The 20561-nt window shown below is 43.9% G+C and overlaps 1 protein-coding gene and 1 non-coding gene across 2 annotated transcripts in view; both read right to left on the reverse strand.

Annotated features, from left to right (window-relative positions):
- The window catches only part of IP6K1 (inositol hexakisphosphate kinase 1), a 34018-nt gene that overhangs the window by 11934 nt on the left and 1523 nt on the right, over positions 1-20561 (reverse strand). The window contains exons 2-3 of the mRNA XM_056129039.1: positions 3461-3812; positions 1102-1312 (exon numbers count right to left, since the gene is read on the reverse strand). Of these exons, the coding sequence (XP_055985014.1) occupies positions 1102-1312; positions 3461-3683 (434 nt within the window). The 5' untranslated portion in view covers positions 3684-3812. The remainder of the gene's footprint in view (positions 1-1101; positions 1313-3460; positions 3813-20561) is intronic.
- Positions 10913-11018, reverse strand: LOC130037986 (small nucleolar RNA U13). Its single transcript, XR_008794554.1, has one exon. It is a non-coding gene; the product is annotated as a small nucleolar RNA U13 (small nucleolar RNA).

Below are 20561 nucleotides of genomic sequence, written 5' to 3' on the forward strand. Positions count from 1 at the left end.
TGTTGGTGAGTCAACCCATACTTCTGGATTTAACTTTTTCAAGAACTACCAAGCTGTTTTTCAAAGAAACTAAAAATTTCATAACCCTTTAAGCAAATGCAGAGAAGTTCTAATTTCTTTCTATCCCCATAACACTTTTAATAGTCTGTTCTTTTCATTATAACCACCTAAAGAATTTCCTTTTGGGGGATGATTGGAGGGAACCTCCCCTCGGTGCTCAGAGGCCACCAGGGCTTTACCAGGCAGTGCCAGAGACCAAACTCAGGCCTAGCACACATAGTAGTACACAGTGGCCTAGCACATTATCACACAAAGGCCTAGTACCAGACCTTTGAGCTACCTTCTCAGTCCTGAACTTATACTTCATTATATGAAGTATCAAGAAACATAATTCTTCACAGGCTACATATATATATATGTATGTATGTATGTATATATATATAATCTGTGTGTGTATATATTATTTAATGCAACAAACTAAACTCTAGGTACAAGGAAAGGATTAAAGATGCTATCAGGGTCTCAGGAAAGTCTTGACACTTAAAACTCATTAATAATAATAATCTAGGAGCCAGAGAGATAGTACAGTAGGTAAGGTGCTTGCTCTGCACACAAGTGACCCGGGTTCAATTCCTGGAATCCCATATGGTCCCCAAGAACCACCAAGAGTGATCCCTGAATGCAGAGCCAGGAGCAAGCCAAGAATTGTCAGTTGTGGCCAAAACATAAAACAAAATAAAAAAGAATATTAGTGTAGATGATACCTCATTGCCCTGGTGCTTTATCATATTGCATGCAGGTCAAGAAGAAGCTAGTCTCCTTGTGGACAATGTACACAACTTCCTATCTTGGGGGTAGAAGACAGCAAGCTGCAGAACACAGGAAATTCTGTTCTCACCTAAGAGAACAGGTGTAGAGAGCACTAGAGAAATGTGACACACAGGTAGGCTACACCTATTTTGGTGATCCAAGATCACCAAACATATTTCCTCACCTAGTACCCCACTTTCCCATTATATATATAAAAATCTAGAGATGACTCACGAATCTGTGGTGACCAAGACTAGACACACACCTTTGATCCCCTCAGTACCCTCTTACCTTTCAGTGGTCTCAAGGGACAGGCTGGCTTTCTCTTCCTTATGGTCACTGCCACTGCCTGACCGGTGCAGGCTCCGGCGGGAATGTTTGCGCCGAGGTTGCTCCCGCTCTGGTGTGTCATCCTGTTCCATGATCTCACTTTCCACATAAGGGTAAGCCACTAAGTTGATGTAACCATCACTGTCCCCCTCAAAACAGACAGACACCACGCCTGTTGAAAAAGGTACTAGTCACTTAATGTTAACACAGGCTAGATCCATGCAGTAGAGTACAGACATGTGCTATCTCCCAGCGCACAGCACCATCAATCCTGAACAACTGTAGATCATCAGCACCACATGCGTCTACTATTCATTCCTCTGTAAGTCTGCCATTTACATCTCAATCTATACGTATATTCGACTTTCTTATCTAGCCCTCTTTTAACTGAATCTTTCCCATTTAAAAGAACTACATGCTCCTTACATATCCACAAGTCATATAACTTGTGGAGGAGCACATCTATCAATGTTCAAGGGCTTCCAGTTTGGTGCCAGTGATTGAACCTAGACAGATCACATGCAATGCATTTGTTCTTAAGCCCTCTAAGCTATCTCCAAGGCCCAACTGACATCATTTAGTCCTCTATCTCTGCTGCTTTGATGCTACTATTTCCTGAGTCCTTCTATATATTCTATTTCCTTCTGCCTGCCAGCATCACCCGGAAAGTTTCCAAGACTTTTCCCTCTAAAACAGTTCCCAAATAATGTCTTATGCCACAGTGAGCATTAGACTATTCTAGCTTCATCACAGAGAACTTCCACTTGACACAGCTCAGGACTTATTTCTGGCTCTGTACTCATAATTACTCCTGGCAGGGCTCAGGGAACTAAATGTGGTGCCAGGGATCAAACTTGGGTCAGCTTTGTGAAAGGCAAACATCCTACCTTTTGTCCTATCACTCAGGCCCCCATTACATCTCTTTCAAAAAAACGTGTGGAGAACCAGAGAGATAGCTCAAGGGGTGAGTGCATGCTTTGCAGGCAGGAGGCCTGTGTTTAATCCATGTGGTCCCCCAAAAACCACAAGGAGAAATCAGAGCACCAAAGCAGAAGGAGACCCTAAATACATCAGTTGTGGCCCCATAACAAAAACAAAAAACCCCAGGTTAAAAGAAAAAAAAAAACCCTCCTAAGTTGTACTAGCAGTATTTTTGGGTCACTCAGAAAGAAATTACAGTACCTAGAAATCTACCTCAAAGGTAGTATTTTATTTTCTTTTAATTTTTTTTTCTTCTTGGGTCCCAGTCGGTGATGCACAGGGGTACTCTTGGCTTGTACTCAGGAATGACTCCTGGCAGTGCTCGGGGGACCATATGGGATGCTAGGAATCAACTGGGCTCAGCCTCAGCGCAAGGCAAACGCCCTACCCGCTGTACTATCACTACAGCCCCCAAAGTAGTATTTTAATAAAACATACAGTCTGCCCTTTAACTATACATCCAACCTTCAACTACATTTCTTCAGTTTTCTTTTTATACTTTTAGTATTTTTTATTTGGTTTTGGGCCACATGAACTGTGCTAAGGGCTTTCTCCTAGCTCTGTGCTCAGGGTTCACTCCTGGTGGTGCTCAGGAGGCTATGTGTGGTGCCAGGTATCAAACCTGAGTAGAACATCTCCTTTTATGTTCTTGGTGTGGTACAACTGACTCTCTAACCTGGAAAAGCATGTGTGAGACTGAGAAAAATGTTTCTTTTTGCCAATCTCCTTCACTCGATGGGCACTATCCTGATTCTGAATGATCCCTGACCCTGTCTATTTTCCCCCACCTCTTCCTTTTTAAACCTATTTTTATAATCACACCCAGGAGTGCTCAGCTCTGAGGTGCAGGCCTTATGGTTTAACCCTGGTGCCTTTTTTACCATGGAACTTAGAATTTCCAGGGTACTGGAAGAGGATGCAAAGTGCTAGAGCATTGGAAGCCCAGAACCACCAATACTTTAGCACAGAGACAGACCTCCTGCCACTGATCTCACTGTCTTAGCCTGGAAGCATACATTCTTCTTACTTTGGAAACAGAAAACTGCTGCTCCTTCAAGCCTAAGTTACCCCAGCAAACCAAGGAAACCTCCCTGACAGCATGCTCTTCTTCACCAATAGGGTTTAATACTGTGAATTATTCCCAGGTTACCTATCAGTGTATTTAATTTTCAAGATCTAAAGACCTTACTGATGCTTTCAACTTCTTAATCTTCTTTCAGAGAGTGATGAGATGCTTTGAGACCTGTCACCACATTACATGGTCAACGAAACATAAAAACTACTAAGAACCTACAAGCCCATGGCAGCTGCTCTCTCCAGAAACTGGACAGTGACTGACCTTTGTATTCAGGGGTGAACTCCTTCATTTCGGGAGGGAGGGATTCGTAGAAGCGCTGCTCCCGGGAGATGAGGGGTTTGCACACAGTGTGGTCGTCGTAGCGCATCATGCTGCTGTGTCCGCCCACCTGATGGATAAAGGGCTCCAGGAGGACTCCCCGGTCTCCGGCCCGACTTGCGTTCTTGCCATACTGCCCCACCTCCATGGTTTGACAAACACACATTGCGTTGGGGGCCGGTTGCACACTGAGGGCAGAGGATGCAGCACATGGGCCACAAAAGGAGAGCTAGGTAGAAGGAAGGTCCTTGCCAGCTGAGGCCAGTAGTCAAGAGTCTATTCAACCTATTTTTTCCTGAAAAAGAGAAAGACAGAGGGAGCAGAAGGGTGGACGAAGGGAGGGAGGGAGGGAGGAGACGAGAGAAAAAAGAAAAAAAAGAAACACCTGATAAGATACAACTTCCTTAGAGTTCAGACTATATACTCTGAGCTTCCCAAACATACTTGGTGTACTACTCCCATTTTAGAAAAAGAAATTATTCCTCGACCTCCTGGAAATGTATTTATTTTGGTTTGCGGGCCACACCCTGATGTGTCCAAGGTTTACTCCTGGTTCTGTGCTCTGGAATCACTCCTGGCAGTACTCAGGGGTCCATATGTGGTAGCAGGTATTGAACCCGACTCAGCTGAGTGCATGACAAGCGCCCTACATATTGTACTATTTCTCCAGCCCCCGAAATCTATTTCCTGAAGCAAATAGTGCCCCCCCCCAATTACAAACAAGGCTATTAACTACTGCCCGCCTCCTCACTGTTCTAGCACTCCTCTACCCTCCACCCCAAAGAGAACAGTATCAACAGCTTTGGGAAATACCAATCTATCCCATAATCAAGGATAAAGAGAATTTTGGGTTTGTTTCCTGCTATGTGCTAGCCCAGAATGTTCAAAACTGCCTGCCTCATGAATTGGTAAATTTTTATTGTATTATGCAACATACATTCCGTGTCTTTCTTTTAAAACAAAACAAAAACAAAAAATCTTTCAAAGCTCTATTTGGTTACATTAAAGCCAGCTACCAGCATTAACATCCTGCACTGCCCGCCCCACCACCACCAAAATTGATCAGTTGGCCTGTAACCCCTGGTCCCCGACAACAGGAGTTATAGGATAAGCTACAGAATTCATATATATTCTGTTGTCTTTCAGCTTGTCTCTTTGTTTTCACACCTAATAGCATAAATCCCTCATCAGTGGGAGCTTTACTGAGCTAAGATCTTAAAAAGAACAGCTTCACTGACAAGCTGTCATATTCAGATTTAGTATCAGATGCTGTAAGAAAACCTGATGGCAACCTATAGAAAAAAATGTGAAAGGTTTATTAACAGTTGATCCAATACACCTGTCTACGTGAAATGTGTTGCTAACACACAAACTCCAAGTCAAAGACTTCCAGCAAAGATCCTGAAGTTTACAAAAGTAAGTGGCAGTACTGGCGACCTGCACTACCGAAGTCTCTCCAGGTTGCTCTCACACATAGTTGGAGATCTCAGCACTATTAAGTCACAGACCTTGGAAACATGCTACCTTCATCCATTCTTTTATTCACAGAACCCCACATTCTCTTAGTTCTCAGATCTCTTCTAAATTTTTGTTTTTAGAACTACAGCAAGTTACAGTAATCATCTACGGGGAAGATAACTAGTCCTGCTTACTTCACAAAGATTTGATTTCAGAGGGAGGGGCCAGAGTGATGGTACAGGGTGTCTTGCAAGCAGACAACCCGCTGGATCCTCAGCACACCATATGGTCTCCTGAGCCCACTAGGCGTGACTCCTGAGTGCACAGCCAGGAATAAGGAATAAACGAATAAGCTCTGATCAGTGCTGGGTGTGACCCCAAAACCAAAAATATAAAATAAAATGCCTAATTGTTAAAAACAAACAAACAAAAAACTATTTTTCTTTGCACATATCATAAAATCTTATTCAGTAGGGGAAAAAAGCCAATGTCTGCATACATAAGGATATGCACGTACGTGAATGTACATATTTTAAGGACCTTACAAGCTCATTTCTGCTTAAAAGTTGCTGTTCACTCCCTCATGAATATTCACCCTGCAGTTACACTTGTTATACACCAGAGCTATAGGAGAAAATAGAATCTTTTCCTTCCTGTGTAACCTTACCTTCCCTTGCCCCCTCCCCCCCCGAACTTCTAAGGCATATATTCCCTCTACACACTCCCCCAAGCCCACACCGTGGAAGCATGTATATATACAATTGGAACAGAAAGAAATCTAACAATTTATACTAGGAGGAAAGAAAGAGCAAAGTTGGATCCATTTCCTGGAGTCATTGCTAAGCTTAACAAGGAGGAAATAAAAGGCCAGATAAGGGCTAGGGAGATAGCTCAAAGGGATGGAGCCCTCAAAGGGATGGAGCCTATGCTTCGTATGTCTGTGTCCTGAGTTCAATCCTTGGCATCACACACAGTCATGCCACAAGGAGCAATTCCCAAACACTGAGCCGGGAATAGTCTATAGGCACCACTGGGCATGATCCTAAAACAAAACAAAAGGCCAAGCATCAAGAAAAAGATCAATCAGAGAGAACCACAGAAATAGTACAAAGGTTAAGGCACTTGCCTACCCTGTGACTGGTTGCAACTGTTTTTTGTTTTGTTTTGTTTTTTGGGGGGGTCACACACAGTGATGCTCAGGGGTTACTCCTGGTGGTGCTCGGGGGACCATATGGGATGCTGGGAATCGAACCCGGGTTGGCTGCTTGCAAAGCAAACGCCCTACCCGCTGTGCTATCGCTCCAGCCCCAGTTGCAACTCTGGTTTGAATGCCAACACTGCATAAGGTCCCCAGAGCACCAAGAGGCCCTTGTGGACAGCAATGCAAGCGACCCATTGAGAACTACCGAATGCAGGCACTCCCCGCAAAGATCAATCATGAATCAAATTGTGGGGTTGGGGAAATCATTCAAAGGGCTGGCACACATGCCTTGCATTCACAGGGCCCTCAGTTTGATCCTCAGCACCACAAACATTGTCGAGCAAGTATAGCCAGAGTCGAACCTAGCACCACAGGGCCTGAGCAGCACTGCATAACCAGTCTCTCAAACACTGCCAATTAGAAAGCTTCTAGATAATTTCACAACTTTGATTCTGCAATAGGCATAAATCAACTGCATCAAGTAGTGCCCTAGAAGTTCCTACTCATGGCTGATGTTGTCACAGGCTTCTGCAGTTTCTGCCACAATACCAGAGCCTTCAGCATCTTCAACATTATCAGCTCTCTGAGCAATTCAGATGATAGTGCTACCAAGAGAATCACAGTAACCATAGAAATCTGGGACAAAGCTATGCAGTATCATTCCCCAGCACTAACACTGGGGAGATGACAAAAGCATTTCTAGGGATCTTTAAGTAACCAAGTACAATGCCAACCAATCATGGCAGCAATCTAGATTTTTCCTATCATGAATGGTAAGAATTATCAGAACACCTGGAAAAAAAACACATTAATTTCATCCCACTACAGAGACTACAACTACTAAGGCTAGAGTAAGAGCTATTCAAACTTGTCAGAAACTTTTCTGTACTACCACTATCTCCCAGCACTACTCTTTTCTGACCCTGCTCTAAGCCCAAGTGAAGGGAAGGTGCACATTATTCAAGCAAAGAAGTATCTAAATGAAGTGTTTCTTCCGAGTGTGTTGTCTGAGGGTTGTGCCACTACTAAAATCACAGCCAAGTTTCACTTTCTGTATAAAATCAGTCCCATATCACTCATTGTTACCAAGTTACCAGTCTTACTACTTTCCAAGTGCCATTAAATTTTCTCTGAGAAAGCTGCTGCCATGAAAACAACAGCCCAATTACACAGCTTGAAGACAAATCTCAAAAGAGATGCATGCCAAACTAAGACACTTAAACTGGTATCAGTTCAGTTTTTTTAAATTTATTTATTTTTATTTTTTAATATTTATTAGCGAAACACCATGAGGTACAGTTGTAGACTTACAAATTTTTGTGCTTGGGTTTCAGTTATACAATGATCAAGTACCCATCCCTCCACCAGTGCCCATTTTCTACCACCACGGGTCCCAGTATCCCTCCCACCCCCCATCCTCCCCATCCCACCCTGCCTCTGTGGCAGGGCATTCCCTTTTGTTTTCTCTCTCCTTTTGGTGTTAGTTCACACATGCTAGGGGAAAAAGGAGCTCAGACAGAGAAGGGAGTTTTACAGGCCCTAGGGTTCCTAGAGCACACAGCCACATATGCAGTCAGGCAACACTTCCAAATTCCACAATATTGTTGGGCCCAGTAGGAGCACACCAAATTAGATGGGATAGTAGCACAGAAGCTAACTGAGCACAATAAATAAAAATATAAATGCAGAAGACTCAACTACAGCAAACAATAAATCCTCAACACTTTAACGACCCCATTGTGAGATAACAATTTTCATAAATTTTCTTTTACTTAAGTATTTTTTTTATAATTTCATTAGCCATCATGTAACAAGCAATATAAAACAATTATTTTATACCTGCTAAGGGGGCAGGTTTGGAGAGGAGGGTGGGAAACTGGAAACAATGGTAGAGGGAAGATCATGCCAGTGGTGGGGTTGGTGTCCAAATATTGAATGCCCTGAACAACTATATTATGAACAACTTTGTAAGTCACTGGATTTAAGTAAAGTTTTTTTTAAAAGATTTTCTCTGGAAAGGTGGGATCCATGTACAGACCTCTAGACAGCAAGAGATGATTTAGTGTAAAGAAAAGACACTTGGGGCTGGAGAGATAGCACAGCGGGTAGGGCGTTTGCCTTGCGCGCGGCCGACCCGGGTTCGATTCCCAGCAGTAACTCCTGAGTGCAGAGCCAGGAGTAACCCCTGTGCATCGCCAGGTGTGACCCAAAACGCCAAAAAAAAGAAAGGACACTAATGGTGTTGGAGTAATATAAAACATTGTATACTGAGTATTGTGGCACTATAGCACTGTCCTCCCGTTGTTCATCGATTTGCTCGAGCGAGCACCAGTAATGTCTCCATTGTGAGACTTGTTACTGTTTTGGCATATCACATACGCCACGGCGAGCTTGCCAGGCTCTGCCGTGTGTGTGGGATACTCTCAGTAGCTTGCCGGGCTCTCCGGGAGGAACGAAGGAATCGAACACAGGTCGGTCACATGCAAGGCAAACACCCTACCCGCTGTGCTATCAAAATATAAATTGAGTATTTTATATACTTAATATATGAAAATATATACTAAAATACTAAGTATTACAAAGTAGCCACTTTATTTCACTGCCCAGCTGGATCTGGGACAGACACCATAGGTATGAAGAAATTTCTGACTGTCACCTTCTAAGATTGGCAAAAAGTTGCTTATTTAAATCATCTCTTGGGGTGGGAATGTAGTTTAATGAGCGTATACATCTCATATATGAAGCCCTGAATTCTATCCTGAGTAACACACACACACACACACACACACACACACACACACACAACAGCATCTCAAAAAAACAAACATCCCCACTTTTCCCAATCATTTTAGTTGCCCTTCGCTATGATTAACAAAATTCAAAGTGAAAATTGTCAACAATTAGTATTTAATCCTATAGTCTAAAAGTGGCATTTGCCCAGATTCAGAGTTGACAGGAAATTTGTTATTACTTTTTCTATATCCCCAAGTCATTGCCATATTCCTTTTCCCTTTGTCTGACTGAAGTAGTGCATTTCTCCTCTTTGGGACATTAAGGAGTATTGAAAGTATCTAAAAGGAAGACTATCCTTAGGATTTAGGGATACCAACCACCTTAATATTTGGGTTACAGTAACAGCATGCAATAGACTGGCATACAGTAGCATACACTAATAAATCAGAAACATTTCAGGGGGCTTACTCCTGACTGCTCTCAGGGATCACTTATGGCAAGGCTCGTGGGATTATGTGCAGTACTGAAGATTGAAGCTGGGTGGTGTACGTGCAACGCACTTTTTTTTTTCACTGTACTATCTCTCCCTGCTCTCAGAGACCACTCCTGGGGAGGCTCAGAGGATCATGTGCAATGCCAGGTCATGAATGAACCCAGGTCATGTACATGCGAGGCAAGTGCTTTAATCTGTACTATCTCTCCTAGCCCCTTTCCTAACTTTTAAATGTTTAGACTGGGAATATGGCTCAACTGTAGAGCCTTTGACTTGCAATTTTGAGGCCTTGGGTTCAATTCCCAGCACTACATGGTCTCCCCAGGCACTGCCAATAGTGATCCCTGAGCAGAGGGAGGAGTAAGCCCTGAGCACCACTAGGTAATATCCCCAACCAACCAACCAATTTGGAAAAAAGCACTTTGGAAACCTGATGTCATTGTGAATTTTTACTTTATTTAATTTTAACTCATTATTTTATTAGTTGGGCTGAAGCGATAGCACAGTGGGTATGGTGTTTGCCTTGCACACAGTCGACCCGGGTTCGATCCCTCCACCCCTCTCAGAGAGCCCGGCAAGCTACCGGGAGTATCTCGCCGGCACGGCAAAGCCTGGCAAGCTACCCATGTCGTATTCGATATGCCAAAAACAGTAACAAGTCACACAATGGAGACGTTACTGGTGCCGGCTTGAGCAAATCGATGAACAGTGCTACAGTGCTATAGTGCTATTTTATTAGTTGTTGCTACTGCTGTGGAGACCAACCCAGCAGTGCTCAGAAGGCAAGGGTCACATCCACTGGTGCTGAGGGCAGGGGGACAGGGCATGTAGCTGGGCCTCACATATGCCAAATAGGCACTCTACACTTTAGTCCTCTCTATCCCTAGCCCCTGTTATAAAACTTTAAAAACAAAAATGAACATTATATAAACACATATTAGTAAGATAATGATATGGAATGAAAGGATGTACACCAATTTAGAGGAGGAAAGAAAGGGATTAATACCTAGGAAGAAAAGGCAACTTCAGCTCTATAGTATTTTCTCTTGTGGGCTGTGAGGTGGGGTGGTTTGATTTTTGTTTTGCTTCGTTTTTTGGGTTTGCTTTTTTCTAAACCTGAGGCTCCAGCATGCGAAGCATGTGTTCAAGTCATCTCTCAGGCCCCTGATGTAGTCTGTCTTTCAAATACTGCACTCACTTTATCTTCCCGTTATTCAGTATACTCTAGTGATGCTTGGGAGATTTCTCTCCAATCTCTTATAGCTGAAGGCCTCAGGGCTCATACGTTAATTTTCTCTTGTCCAACTATATTCACTTCAGTCCTCTCCTGAATACCAAAAATTAACATAATTACCTTAACGACCCCGTTAGACCTAGAAGTCTAAATTTAAATGGTCAAAACAAAATTTATCTTCCCCTGCCAAAAACTACTGAACCTGCAGTCTTCCCCACCCACAATTACTAGTGTCACACTGCACAAGCCAAAAACTTGCCTTTTTTTTTTTTAAACACACATATAGGTAATGTGCTGGATGTCATAATAAGATTTAAGAGAGGCACATCACACAAATTGGATGTGAAAAACCAATCATCATGCTTGTGAACTAGAAAACGATTATCTTGTCCTTTTTATTCCTCTTTCATGTCCTTAAGTAATACTACTATATCTGTTTTCAGAATATACCCAAATTCAACCACCTCTCACCACCAAATGTGCTAATTCCTGACATAATCACCAACATCTCTTTCGTTTATTTTGGGGAAACACTTGAAGATGCTCAGGGCTTACTCCTGGCTCTGTGGCTCAAGAATCACTCAAGGAAGTGCTCGAAGACCATATGCTGTGCCTGGGATTGAACTGGGATCAACCATGTACAAGGCAAGTGCCTTAAAACCTAACTATCTCTCCAGCACTATGCCACACTTTCAAACTGGTATTCCTACTTCCCACCATGGTCTTCCTGCAGTCTGTTCTCAATGCAACAGTGACAGTGTAAACTGAGAATAACTGACTTATCTGTTCAAAGGTTTGCAACCTTTCCCATCTAACCCAGAGTAAAATTGCAACTCATAACCAAGATCTGCATTCTTCCCCAATCCTATTTTCTTTCTAATTTCAAACCCCTCTTTGCCGCACTGCTTATTACATCACTCTAATCAAATAGACACAAAGGCCTATTGCCATTTTAAGGGCTGTGTACCTAAAGGGCTTTTTCTCTGCTTAAAATTTTCTTCTCCCCAATATAACTACTTGGCTAACCTCCTTCCAAAGCCTTTCCTCACCCTTCTTCCAAAGTTTTTGTATAAATATTTCTTTCTCTCTGAGGTTTATCCTAACCTCCCTATTTTACTTATTTTAAATCATGAATAATTTTACTGGGGTGGGAAATTCTCATTATAATTGGCATATAATTATTCAATTGGAAGTAAAGAGGAAAAGGGATGTGAACCACCTGGCAAAATATAGGAGACAATGCATGAGCAGGGGTGGGAACTTCCCTCACAGCCTCAGTTCAATGGTAGGGGAACATTTTTTTCTCTAGGCAGAACCTTTATTGCCAAACTCTGAAGTTTAAGACTTCGGGGGGAAGGGGCTGGAGCGATAGTACAGCAGGTAAGGCGTTTGCCTTGCAACCAATCTGGGTTCGATCCTTTACATCCCATATGGTCCCTCAAGCACTCCCTGATGATTTGTGAGAGCAGAGTCAGAAGTAACCCCTGACCTCTGCCAGGTGTGGCCCAAAAATCATTAAAAAAAAAAAAAAGACTTTATAGGGGGAAGGGAGCAAAATTGGTTGATATCTGCTCCTATAGCTTCCGTAGGTTGTGTTCAGGGATACCTGTTAGTTTTCATTCTAGCTTCCTAAAAAATTTTCCTTTTTTACCCCTTTGTGCCAGGAATCAAATCAAGGAGGGTCCTACACATTGAAGGCAATGTAGCTCTCTCCAGTTACATCCAGTTACAGTCCTCTACTTCCCTAAATTTAAACTGTAAGCCTAACCACACTCTCAAGGCCTGCATAAAGATAGTACAGGTGATTGAACAGGTGTTTGCCTGCATGTGGAGATATGCAATGCCTGGCTCTGTGTTCAGAGTTATACCTGACCGTGTCAAGAATGGAATCAGGGTTAGTTAGCTGTGTGCAAGGCAAACCCCTGTACTATCTCTCTGGCTACCACCTTATTTATCTTTCTTGTTTTTTGTTTCTGCTTTGGGGTTACAACCAGTGGTGCTGCTTATTCCTGGCTCTGTGCTCAGGGATCACTCCTGACAGGGCTTGTGGTCCATATGGGTGCTGGGGATCAAATCCAGGTTGGCTGCATGCTAGGCAAGTGCCTTATCTGCTGTGCTATCTCTCTGGTCCCCCTAGTCTTTTAAGAATTAAATTTACTGTGGGTGGGAAAACAGTACGGCAGGTTGGGTGCTTGCCTTGTACGTAGCTGACCTGGATTCGATCCCTGGATTCCCATATGGTCCCCCAGCACCACTAGGTGAGATCTCTGAGTATAGAGCCAGGAGTAAGCCCTGAGCACCACTAGGTATGGCCCCAAAACAAACAAAAACGAACAAATGAACAAAAGAATTAAATGTAGGGTCCAGAGATAGCGCAAAGCCTTTACACTTAAGAGGCCCTGATATTTCAATCCCAGCACTGCATGGTCTCCCAAGCATCACCGGAGTGACCCATGAGCAACATGCTGGCAGGATCCCAAGTGCTGGTTACAGCCCATAACACAAAACAAAAAAGAATCAAAAACAAAGTCAGAAATAAAGTAAAATTTTGAAAACATTATAAATCTCTTTAAATTTTTCCCTTTTATTTAAACACCATGGTTCACAAAATTGTTCATGATGTATTGTTAGGGGCATTCAATATTCCAACACCAATCCACAGTGTGACCTTCCCCCTACCATTATCCCCATTTTCCCAATCACCCCCCAATATTAAAAATCTTTAGTTTACTGTCCTATGTAACCCAAGAGAAGGAACAGCAAATTATTCAACTGAAAGGAACACAAATGAGGCAGGGAACATAGCTAAGCAGCAGAGCACTTGCCATGTGATGTGTTTGAGCCCCTGGGTCCCAGTCCCTAGCACTATTTATACACACACACACACACACACACACACACAGAAATAATACTACTATGTGGTCACTCTAAGAAAAAAAAACACAAAAGTTAACTCAGCTTAGACTTTATGAAAAAATAACTCATAACTAATTTCAGAAAAAAATAAGCTGATTTAGAGTTAGATAAGAAGACACTGAAATATCCTTAAATTCATTAGTAAAGCAATTACAGTAAAACAGGGGAGTATATCAAATGGTAAAATCCCCTGCACCACATGGCCCCACCAGCACCTCCCAGTATGGCCCCTGGTAGCCCCAGAGCCCCACTAGGTATGGCTCCTGGTAAACCCCAACCACTAACCATCAGGCCAGCACTACTGTGCCAAGCATGACCAGGAGTGACCCTGGGTGTAGCCCATATTAAAAAAATAAAAAAGATGGGAGGCTGGAGCAATGGTAGGGTGTTTGCCTTGCATGCGGCTGACCTAGGTTCAATCCCTAGCATCTCATACAGTCCCCCAAGGTTGCCATGAATTTGATTCCTGAGCACAGAGCCAGGAATAAGCCCTGAGCACAAATGGGTATGGCCCAAAAAGATGGGTTGGAATAATAGTAAAGCAGGCAGGGTGCTTGCCTTGCACAGGGCTGGACTAGGTTCTATCCCCAGCGCCTCAAAACGGTCCCCAGAGCTCTTCCAGGAGTGAGCCGTTAGTGCAGAGCCAGGAGGAAGCTCTAAGAACCATTAGGTGTAACCCAAAAGACAAAAAATTAAAATTTTAAAAATTTAAGATGCTGCGTTTCCCCAGATATGAAGGAAAAGACTAGGGCTGGAGAGAGAAGTCATCTGGCAAGGTACATGCTGTGCACATGGCTGAGCCAGGTTTAATCCCCAGCAGCCTACATGTCCCCAAGCCTACCAGGAATGATTCTTGAGCACATATCCAGGATTAAGCCCTGAGCACTGCTGGGTGTGGGGAAGGAGAAGAGGGAAGGGGTGATGAGGGGCAGGGGGGAGGAGGGAGGGAAAGAGAAAGGGAGGGAGGGAAGTAGGGGTCATATCCAGCAGTGCTCAGGGGCTACTCCCGGCTCTGCACTCAGGAATTACTCCTGGCAGTGCTTGGGGGACCATATAAGGGATGCTGGGGTAGAACCTGGGTCGGCTGTGTGCAAAGCAAATGCTCTAACGGCTGTACTGTCACTCTGGCCCCTCCAATTGGAGTTTAAAATCACCAAATTTGGTACTACTTTAAAAGAGGTAGTAAGAGGAGCCAGAGACAATACAGTAGATAAGTCACTTACCCGGCATGGAGCCAATCTGGTTTGATCCCCATCATCCTACTTAGCCGGCATGGAGCCAACCTGGTTTGATCCCCATCATCCTATATGGTCCCCTGAGCACCACCAGGAATAATTCCTGAGCAACTGGAGTAATTCCTGAGCATCACTGAGTGTGGCCCAAAAAACAAACAAACAAAAAGAGGTGACAAGAAAAGCTAAATATATAGTACAGCAGCTAAGATATTTTTCTTGCACACAGCCAAACCAGGTTCAATCCCCCAACACTGCATATGGTCCCCTGAACTCCACCAGGGATGATTCCTGAGCACCTAAACAGGATCAGCCCTGAGCACTGCCAAGTGTGTGTGTTTGGGGGGGGGGGGGGAGGTACCAAGAAGTATCATATACACTGCTTAAAATCAAATATGGAGGGCTTGGAGGTGGCTCAGTAGCAAAACACACCTCCCACACCAAATGACGCCTGCACATCCAATCCCTGGTGCCACCCACATGTGCCAAGCACATCCCTGCTCTGCTATTTGGGCCTCCAGGCACGACAACAGTTTGCAATCTCCAGCATACTGCAGCCAGGTGTACACAAACGCAAATAAAATGTGCAAGCTCCAAAGTAAGCCCTAGAAACACTATACCGGGTATGATAGCACCACAACTGCTTTGTGAACCCCAGTGAGAATACATGAAAGCAACACAAATGTGTAAACCAGGGTTAGGGCATGATAGTACAGTGGGTAAGGAGTTTGCCTTGCATGCTGCCAACCAGGGTTTGTTACCCGGCATCCCATATGATCCCCCAAGCACTGGCAGGAGTAATTTCTGAGTGCAGAACCAGGAGTAACCCCTGAGCGTTGCTGGGTGTGACCTAAAAAGAAAAGGAAAAAAAAAGTGTGTAATCCCCAGTGAACACCAAAGCTGAGTGTTCACACCAAGCATGTGCCTGAATACCGAGTCATCAAAACAGTAACAACAAAGTGATCAGATATGGCTACAATCCATGACTCTTGCTCTGATGGTAAAATCATGTATTAATTTAATTGCCTTGACACTAAACTATTCTGCAAGTTATCTGAAAATATAATCATAACAAATTCCTCAGACACGACCATTGGGTTGTACGCAGCTATAACTGGAAGCTGGAAGTAAAGTGTCTACCACAACATACAACCCCACAGAGTTTTGCTCTTTCAGAACTTGCTGCTACTCCTATAACAGGACTGAGACCAGCTCAGGTTTTAAACTCTAAGGACGTTTTGTTTATTTCGGGGTCATACCTGGAAATGCTCAGGAATCACTCCCAGCAGGCTGGGGGGACCATAATTGGTGCTGGAGATCTAACCCAAGCCAGCCGCATGCAAGGAAAGCGCCCTGCTCGCTGTACTATCCCTCCAGTCCTGATAGCACATTTTATTTATCCATTTTCTCAACTGACAGACATTTATAACCCTACTGTGCATTCACATGCAGGTTTCTGCATAAACATGTTTGTTGACAACATGGTTATTCTGCGTTTAGCCACATAACTGCCACTGTTTTCCAAAGTTGCCCTCATCAGGGGCCAGAGCCACAGTAAAGAGGGTAAGGACACTTGCCTTGCATGCAAGCCAACCCGGGTTCAATTCCTGGCATCCTCTATGGTACCCTGAGCACCACCAGGAGTAATTCCTGAGCACAAAGCCAGGACTAACCTCTGAGCACTGCTGGGTTGGGCCCTAAAAAAAGAAACACAAATGAAATTTCTTGGGGCAATTTTGTTGGGAGAGAAATGACCTAGCATCACATCTCCAAAAGAACATACCCCAGTATCTTCCCAGGAAGATAGGGCCCGGGTTGAGAACTCTGGGGCCATTCTCAAAATGGGGGCGGACAGAGTCCCCTTTCTGCTTGAAGGAACAGCAGCCCAAAGCCATACCTGAAACCCTGTCATAGAAATTGCCCAATTCTGCAACTGAATCTCATCAAACTGCCAAACCACTGAATTGTTCCAGAACTATAGCTACATACCCCGAAATTTCATAGCACTGTCAACCCAGTAGGATCACAGCAAATCTGATGGGAAAACTGCATAGAACACTACCAAGTTCAATGCGCATTAAACACAACACAGTAGGTTTGACTAGCACTAACCGGCACAGTAAATCCTCAGACAGTGACAGCAGTAATATCATATTGAGGTGCAACAATTATCACAAATTGATTATGATTAATCTAAGCTTTGAAAATTCCACTTGCCTTTGTGTTGTAACAAACAATATTAATTAAATTTATTTGTGCCTGCCCCTTTGCCCCTAGGGTTGTGGGTTGTAAATGGGAACACTGGTGGAGGGAAGAGCACACTGGTGGTGGGACTAATAGTTTAACATTTAATGCCTGAAACAATTATACTGTGAACAACTTGATAATCACAGCATTTTAATTTTTTTTAAATTCTTTTGGTTTGTTTTTGGGCCATACCCACATTGTGCTCAAGACTTTCTTGGCTCTGAGCTAAGGGATCACTCCTGGTAGGCTTAGGGGGTTTTATGAGATGCCTAGAATCGAACCTGGGTAGTCCATGTGCAAGTGCCCTATCCACTGCACTATCAACCAGTACAGGAAGGAGAGGGGGAAGAGGAGAGGGAAAAAGGGAGGGAGGGAGGGAAGGAAGAAAGGAAGGAAGGAAGGAATTAGTCTCAAGTGTTAACTCAGAAACCACTGTTCTTGGGGCTGGAGTGATAGGGCATTTGCCTTGCATGCGGCCAACCTGGGTTCGATACCCAGCATCCCATATAGTCCCCCAAGCACCGCCAGGAGTAATGTCTGAATGCAGAGCCAGGAGTAACTCCTGAGCATTGCTGGGTGTGACCCAGAAAGAAAAAAAAAAAAAAGAAAAAGAAACCACTGTTCAAATCCTACTGTAGTAGGGGAAGAGAAAAAAGAAGTTTAATTTAAAATCAGAGGCAAAGGGGCCAGAGAGATATAGCTCAGCAAGGCATGCTTTGCCTAGAGGAGCAGTAGCTACAATCCCTATTTTTCATGGTCCCTGAGCAACACTGGGTGTTATACCTCCCCCAAATTAAAAAATAATAAAGTAACATTAAAAAAAATCAAGCAAAAGCCCAGACCCATTGGAATATACAAAATGCCCAACTGCTCCTTGGTCCAAGTCAGGGGGCACAATGCAGTGTGCAATCTTTCCCCGGCTCCTATCCATCAGTGTTCCTTATACAACCTGGGATAAGGGCAGACAGATACTACTAACATGTTTACAACAGCTCAGAGTGGAGGAAGACCAATAAAATGGCAAATGCTGTGCTCACCAAGCATGTTTTTCAAGACTCAAAAGTGAAATCTTGGGCTGTAGCAATAAGAGGTAGGGTCCAATCCCCTCACATTCCATATGGTCCCCCAAGCACCTCTAGGGAGTTATTTCTGAGTGCAAAGCAAGGAATAAAGCTTTTCCTCCGTGGTGGGAAACAAAGCTACAAAGCTGTTCCTGGTCTGGCTGACTAGCATTCTAACACCCAACCCTCCACCATTGTACATTTCCCACCACCTATGTTCAGTTTCCCTCCTGCCACCCTCCCCCCAACCTTGTCTCTATGGCAGGTACTTTCCTTCTTTCTTCCTCCAGGAACAACCTTTGAATATCACTAGGTATGGCCAAAAAACAGAAGCAAAACAAAACAAAAGTAACAAAAAACTGGTATCTTAGCCAGGAAGTCACACACTCTGTTTCTAGAAAGCAGTTCTACATTCTGATCCCCTTTTTATGAGGGGAGGACCACACCCATCTGCTCAGGGGTGACTCCTGGCAATGCTCAGAGCACTATACAGGATGACAAGGATCGAACACAGGTGGACCATGTGCAAGGCAAGCACCCTACTCAGTACACTATCATTCCAGCCCCTCAGTTCTGCATTCTGAACAAGTTCTGCAACTCTGTTCTGCAGCACTGAGCGTGGGATTCCAATCAACATATACCAGCACTTCAAACAGGCAGTAGCGATCCTCCATCACTGAACTGACATTTCTACTTACATGTTCCATCCACTTCCCTGCTTAAGAGTGTCTCCAGAGGCTGGAGCAATAGCACAGCAGGTAGGGCATTTGCTTTGCATGGGGCCGACCCAAATTCGATCCCCAGCATCTCATATGGTCCCCTGAGCACCACCAAGAGTAATTCCTGAGTGCATGAGCCAGGAGTAACCCCTGTGCATCTCCGGGTGTGACCCAAAAAGCAAAAAAAAAAAAAGTGTTTTCAATTCAAATTCAGCACATTAAAAAAATTCTTAGTTCCCATCTACTACAGGCAAGTATAAGGAGGCACAAATACTGACCATAAGGATTAAGCCCAGAAAACCGCCAGTGTGGACCCCCAAAAAATAAAAAAGCAAATATTATTATTGGGTTGAACAGAGAGCTCAACAGACTAGAGTCATGCAGGAGACCCAGGTATAATTCTGGCACCAGATGGTCCAAGAGCACCACCAGAAATGACCCCCCCCCCCCAAGCAGAGCTAAGAATAGTCCCACCACCTCCAGCCCCCAAGATTATGCAAAAATCATCCTGCAAAGATTATGTTTAAAGGCAATACTTGGGGCTGCAGTGACACTACAGAAGATAAGGCATTTGCCTTGCATGTAGCAAACACAGGTTCCATCCCAGGCATCTCAATGGTCTCCCAAGCACCACCAGGAGTAATTCCTGAACACAAAGCCAGGAATAACCTCTGAGCAAGACCAGGTGTGGCCCCAAAATCAAAAATTAATTAATTAAATAAAGGCAATACTGCTACACAGTTCAGAGACCACAGAGTTAACCCAAAGACTGGAATGCTTTGGGACTGTTCAAAATCTGATTTGCACTCAGGAGAGAAGAAAGTTTTGAAGAAAAAGTTTGTCTCCAAAATGGGGCAAAATTGGGGCTGGAGCGATAGCACAGCGGGTAGGGCGTTTGCCTTGCGTGCAGCCAACATGGCCAACACAGGTTCGATTCCCAGCATCCCATGTGGTCCCCCAGCACCGCCAGGAGTGATTGCTGAGTGCATGAGCCAGGAGTAACCCCTGAGCATCGCTGGGTGTGACCCAAAAGGAAAAAAAAAATGGGGCCAAATTCTTTGCATTCAACTGGCAAGAGGATTTGTACAGGAAAGTAACCTGTATGGACTATTTGGCAAAACCATTTGTTTACTGCAAAACTAACCCTGGAGAAGTAGCCAAGGGATAGATGGGCACAGGGCGATGAACGCCACACTTTAAGGCACCAGATCTCAAAAGCCTGCAGCAGTTTCTGACTTCATTGTAGCTTCTGACATTTAGCTTGGGATGTAACTCAGTGGTAGAGTAACTACTTCACCTTCTATGTATAAAATCCAGCATAGATCCCCAGATCCCTAAGACTAAAATAGGGGAAAGTGCTGACAGTTATAGAGTTATAGGTAAACTGCAAAAAGACAAGAGGATGAAGCTATCAGAGCTGGAGGGATAGTACAGAGGGTAGGGTGCTTGCCTTGCATGTGGCCGGATTGGGTTTTCAGGAGCACAAAGCAATTTTTTTTCTGAACAGGAGGCAGTAGGCCAAAATAAGTTTGGGAATCTCTGGGAACCTTTGAGCTGGAAGATGGATGAACTTTTATAATCCCTAAAATCGTGTACTGCTCAGAAACTGGACTAGAATCTGTCTTTACAACTCAAAGAGGTTCAATATTCAAAACAGGTCAACACCCAAACCCTTAAGTAGGATTCGCAGAAACCAACAAGAATTCAATCTTTACTTTCTAAAGTGTTCCTCAGAGAGGGAGTGGAGGTT

Source organism: Sorex fumeus, unplaced genomic scaffold (assembly GCF_029834395.1).
Source record: "Sorex fumeus unplaced genomic scaffold, SorFum_2.1 ptg000072l, whole genome shotgun sequence".
NCBI lineage: Eukaryota > Metazoa > Chordata > Mammalia > Eulipotyphla > Soricidae > Sorex > Sorex fumeus.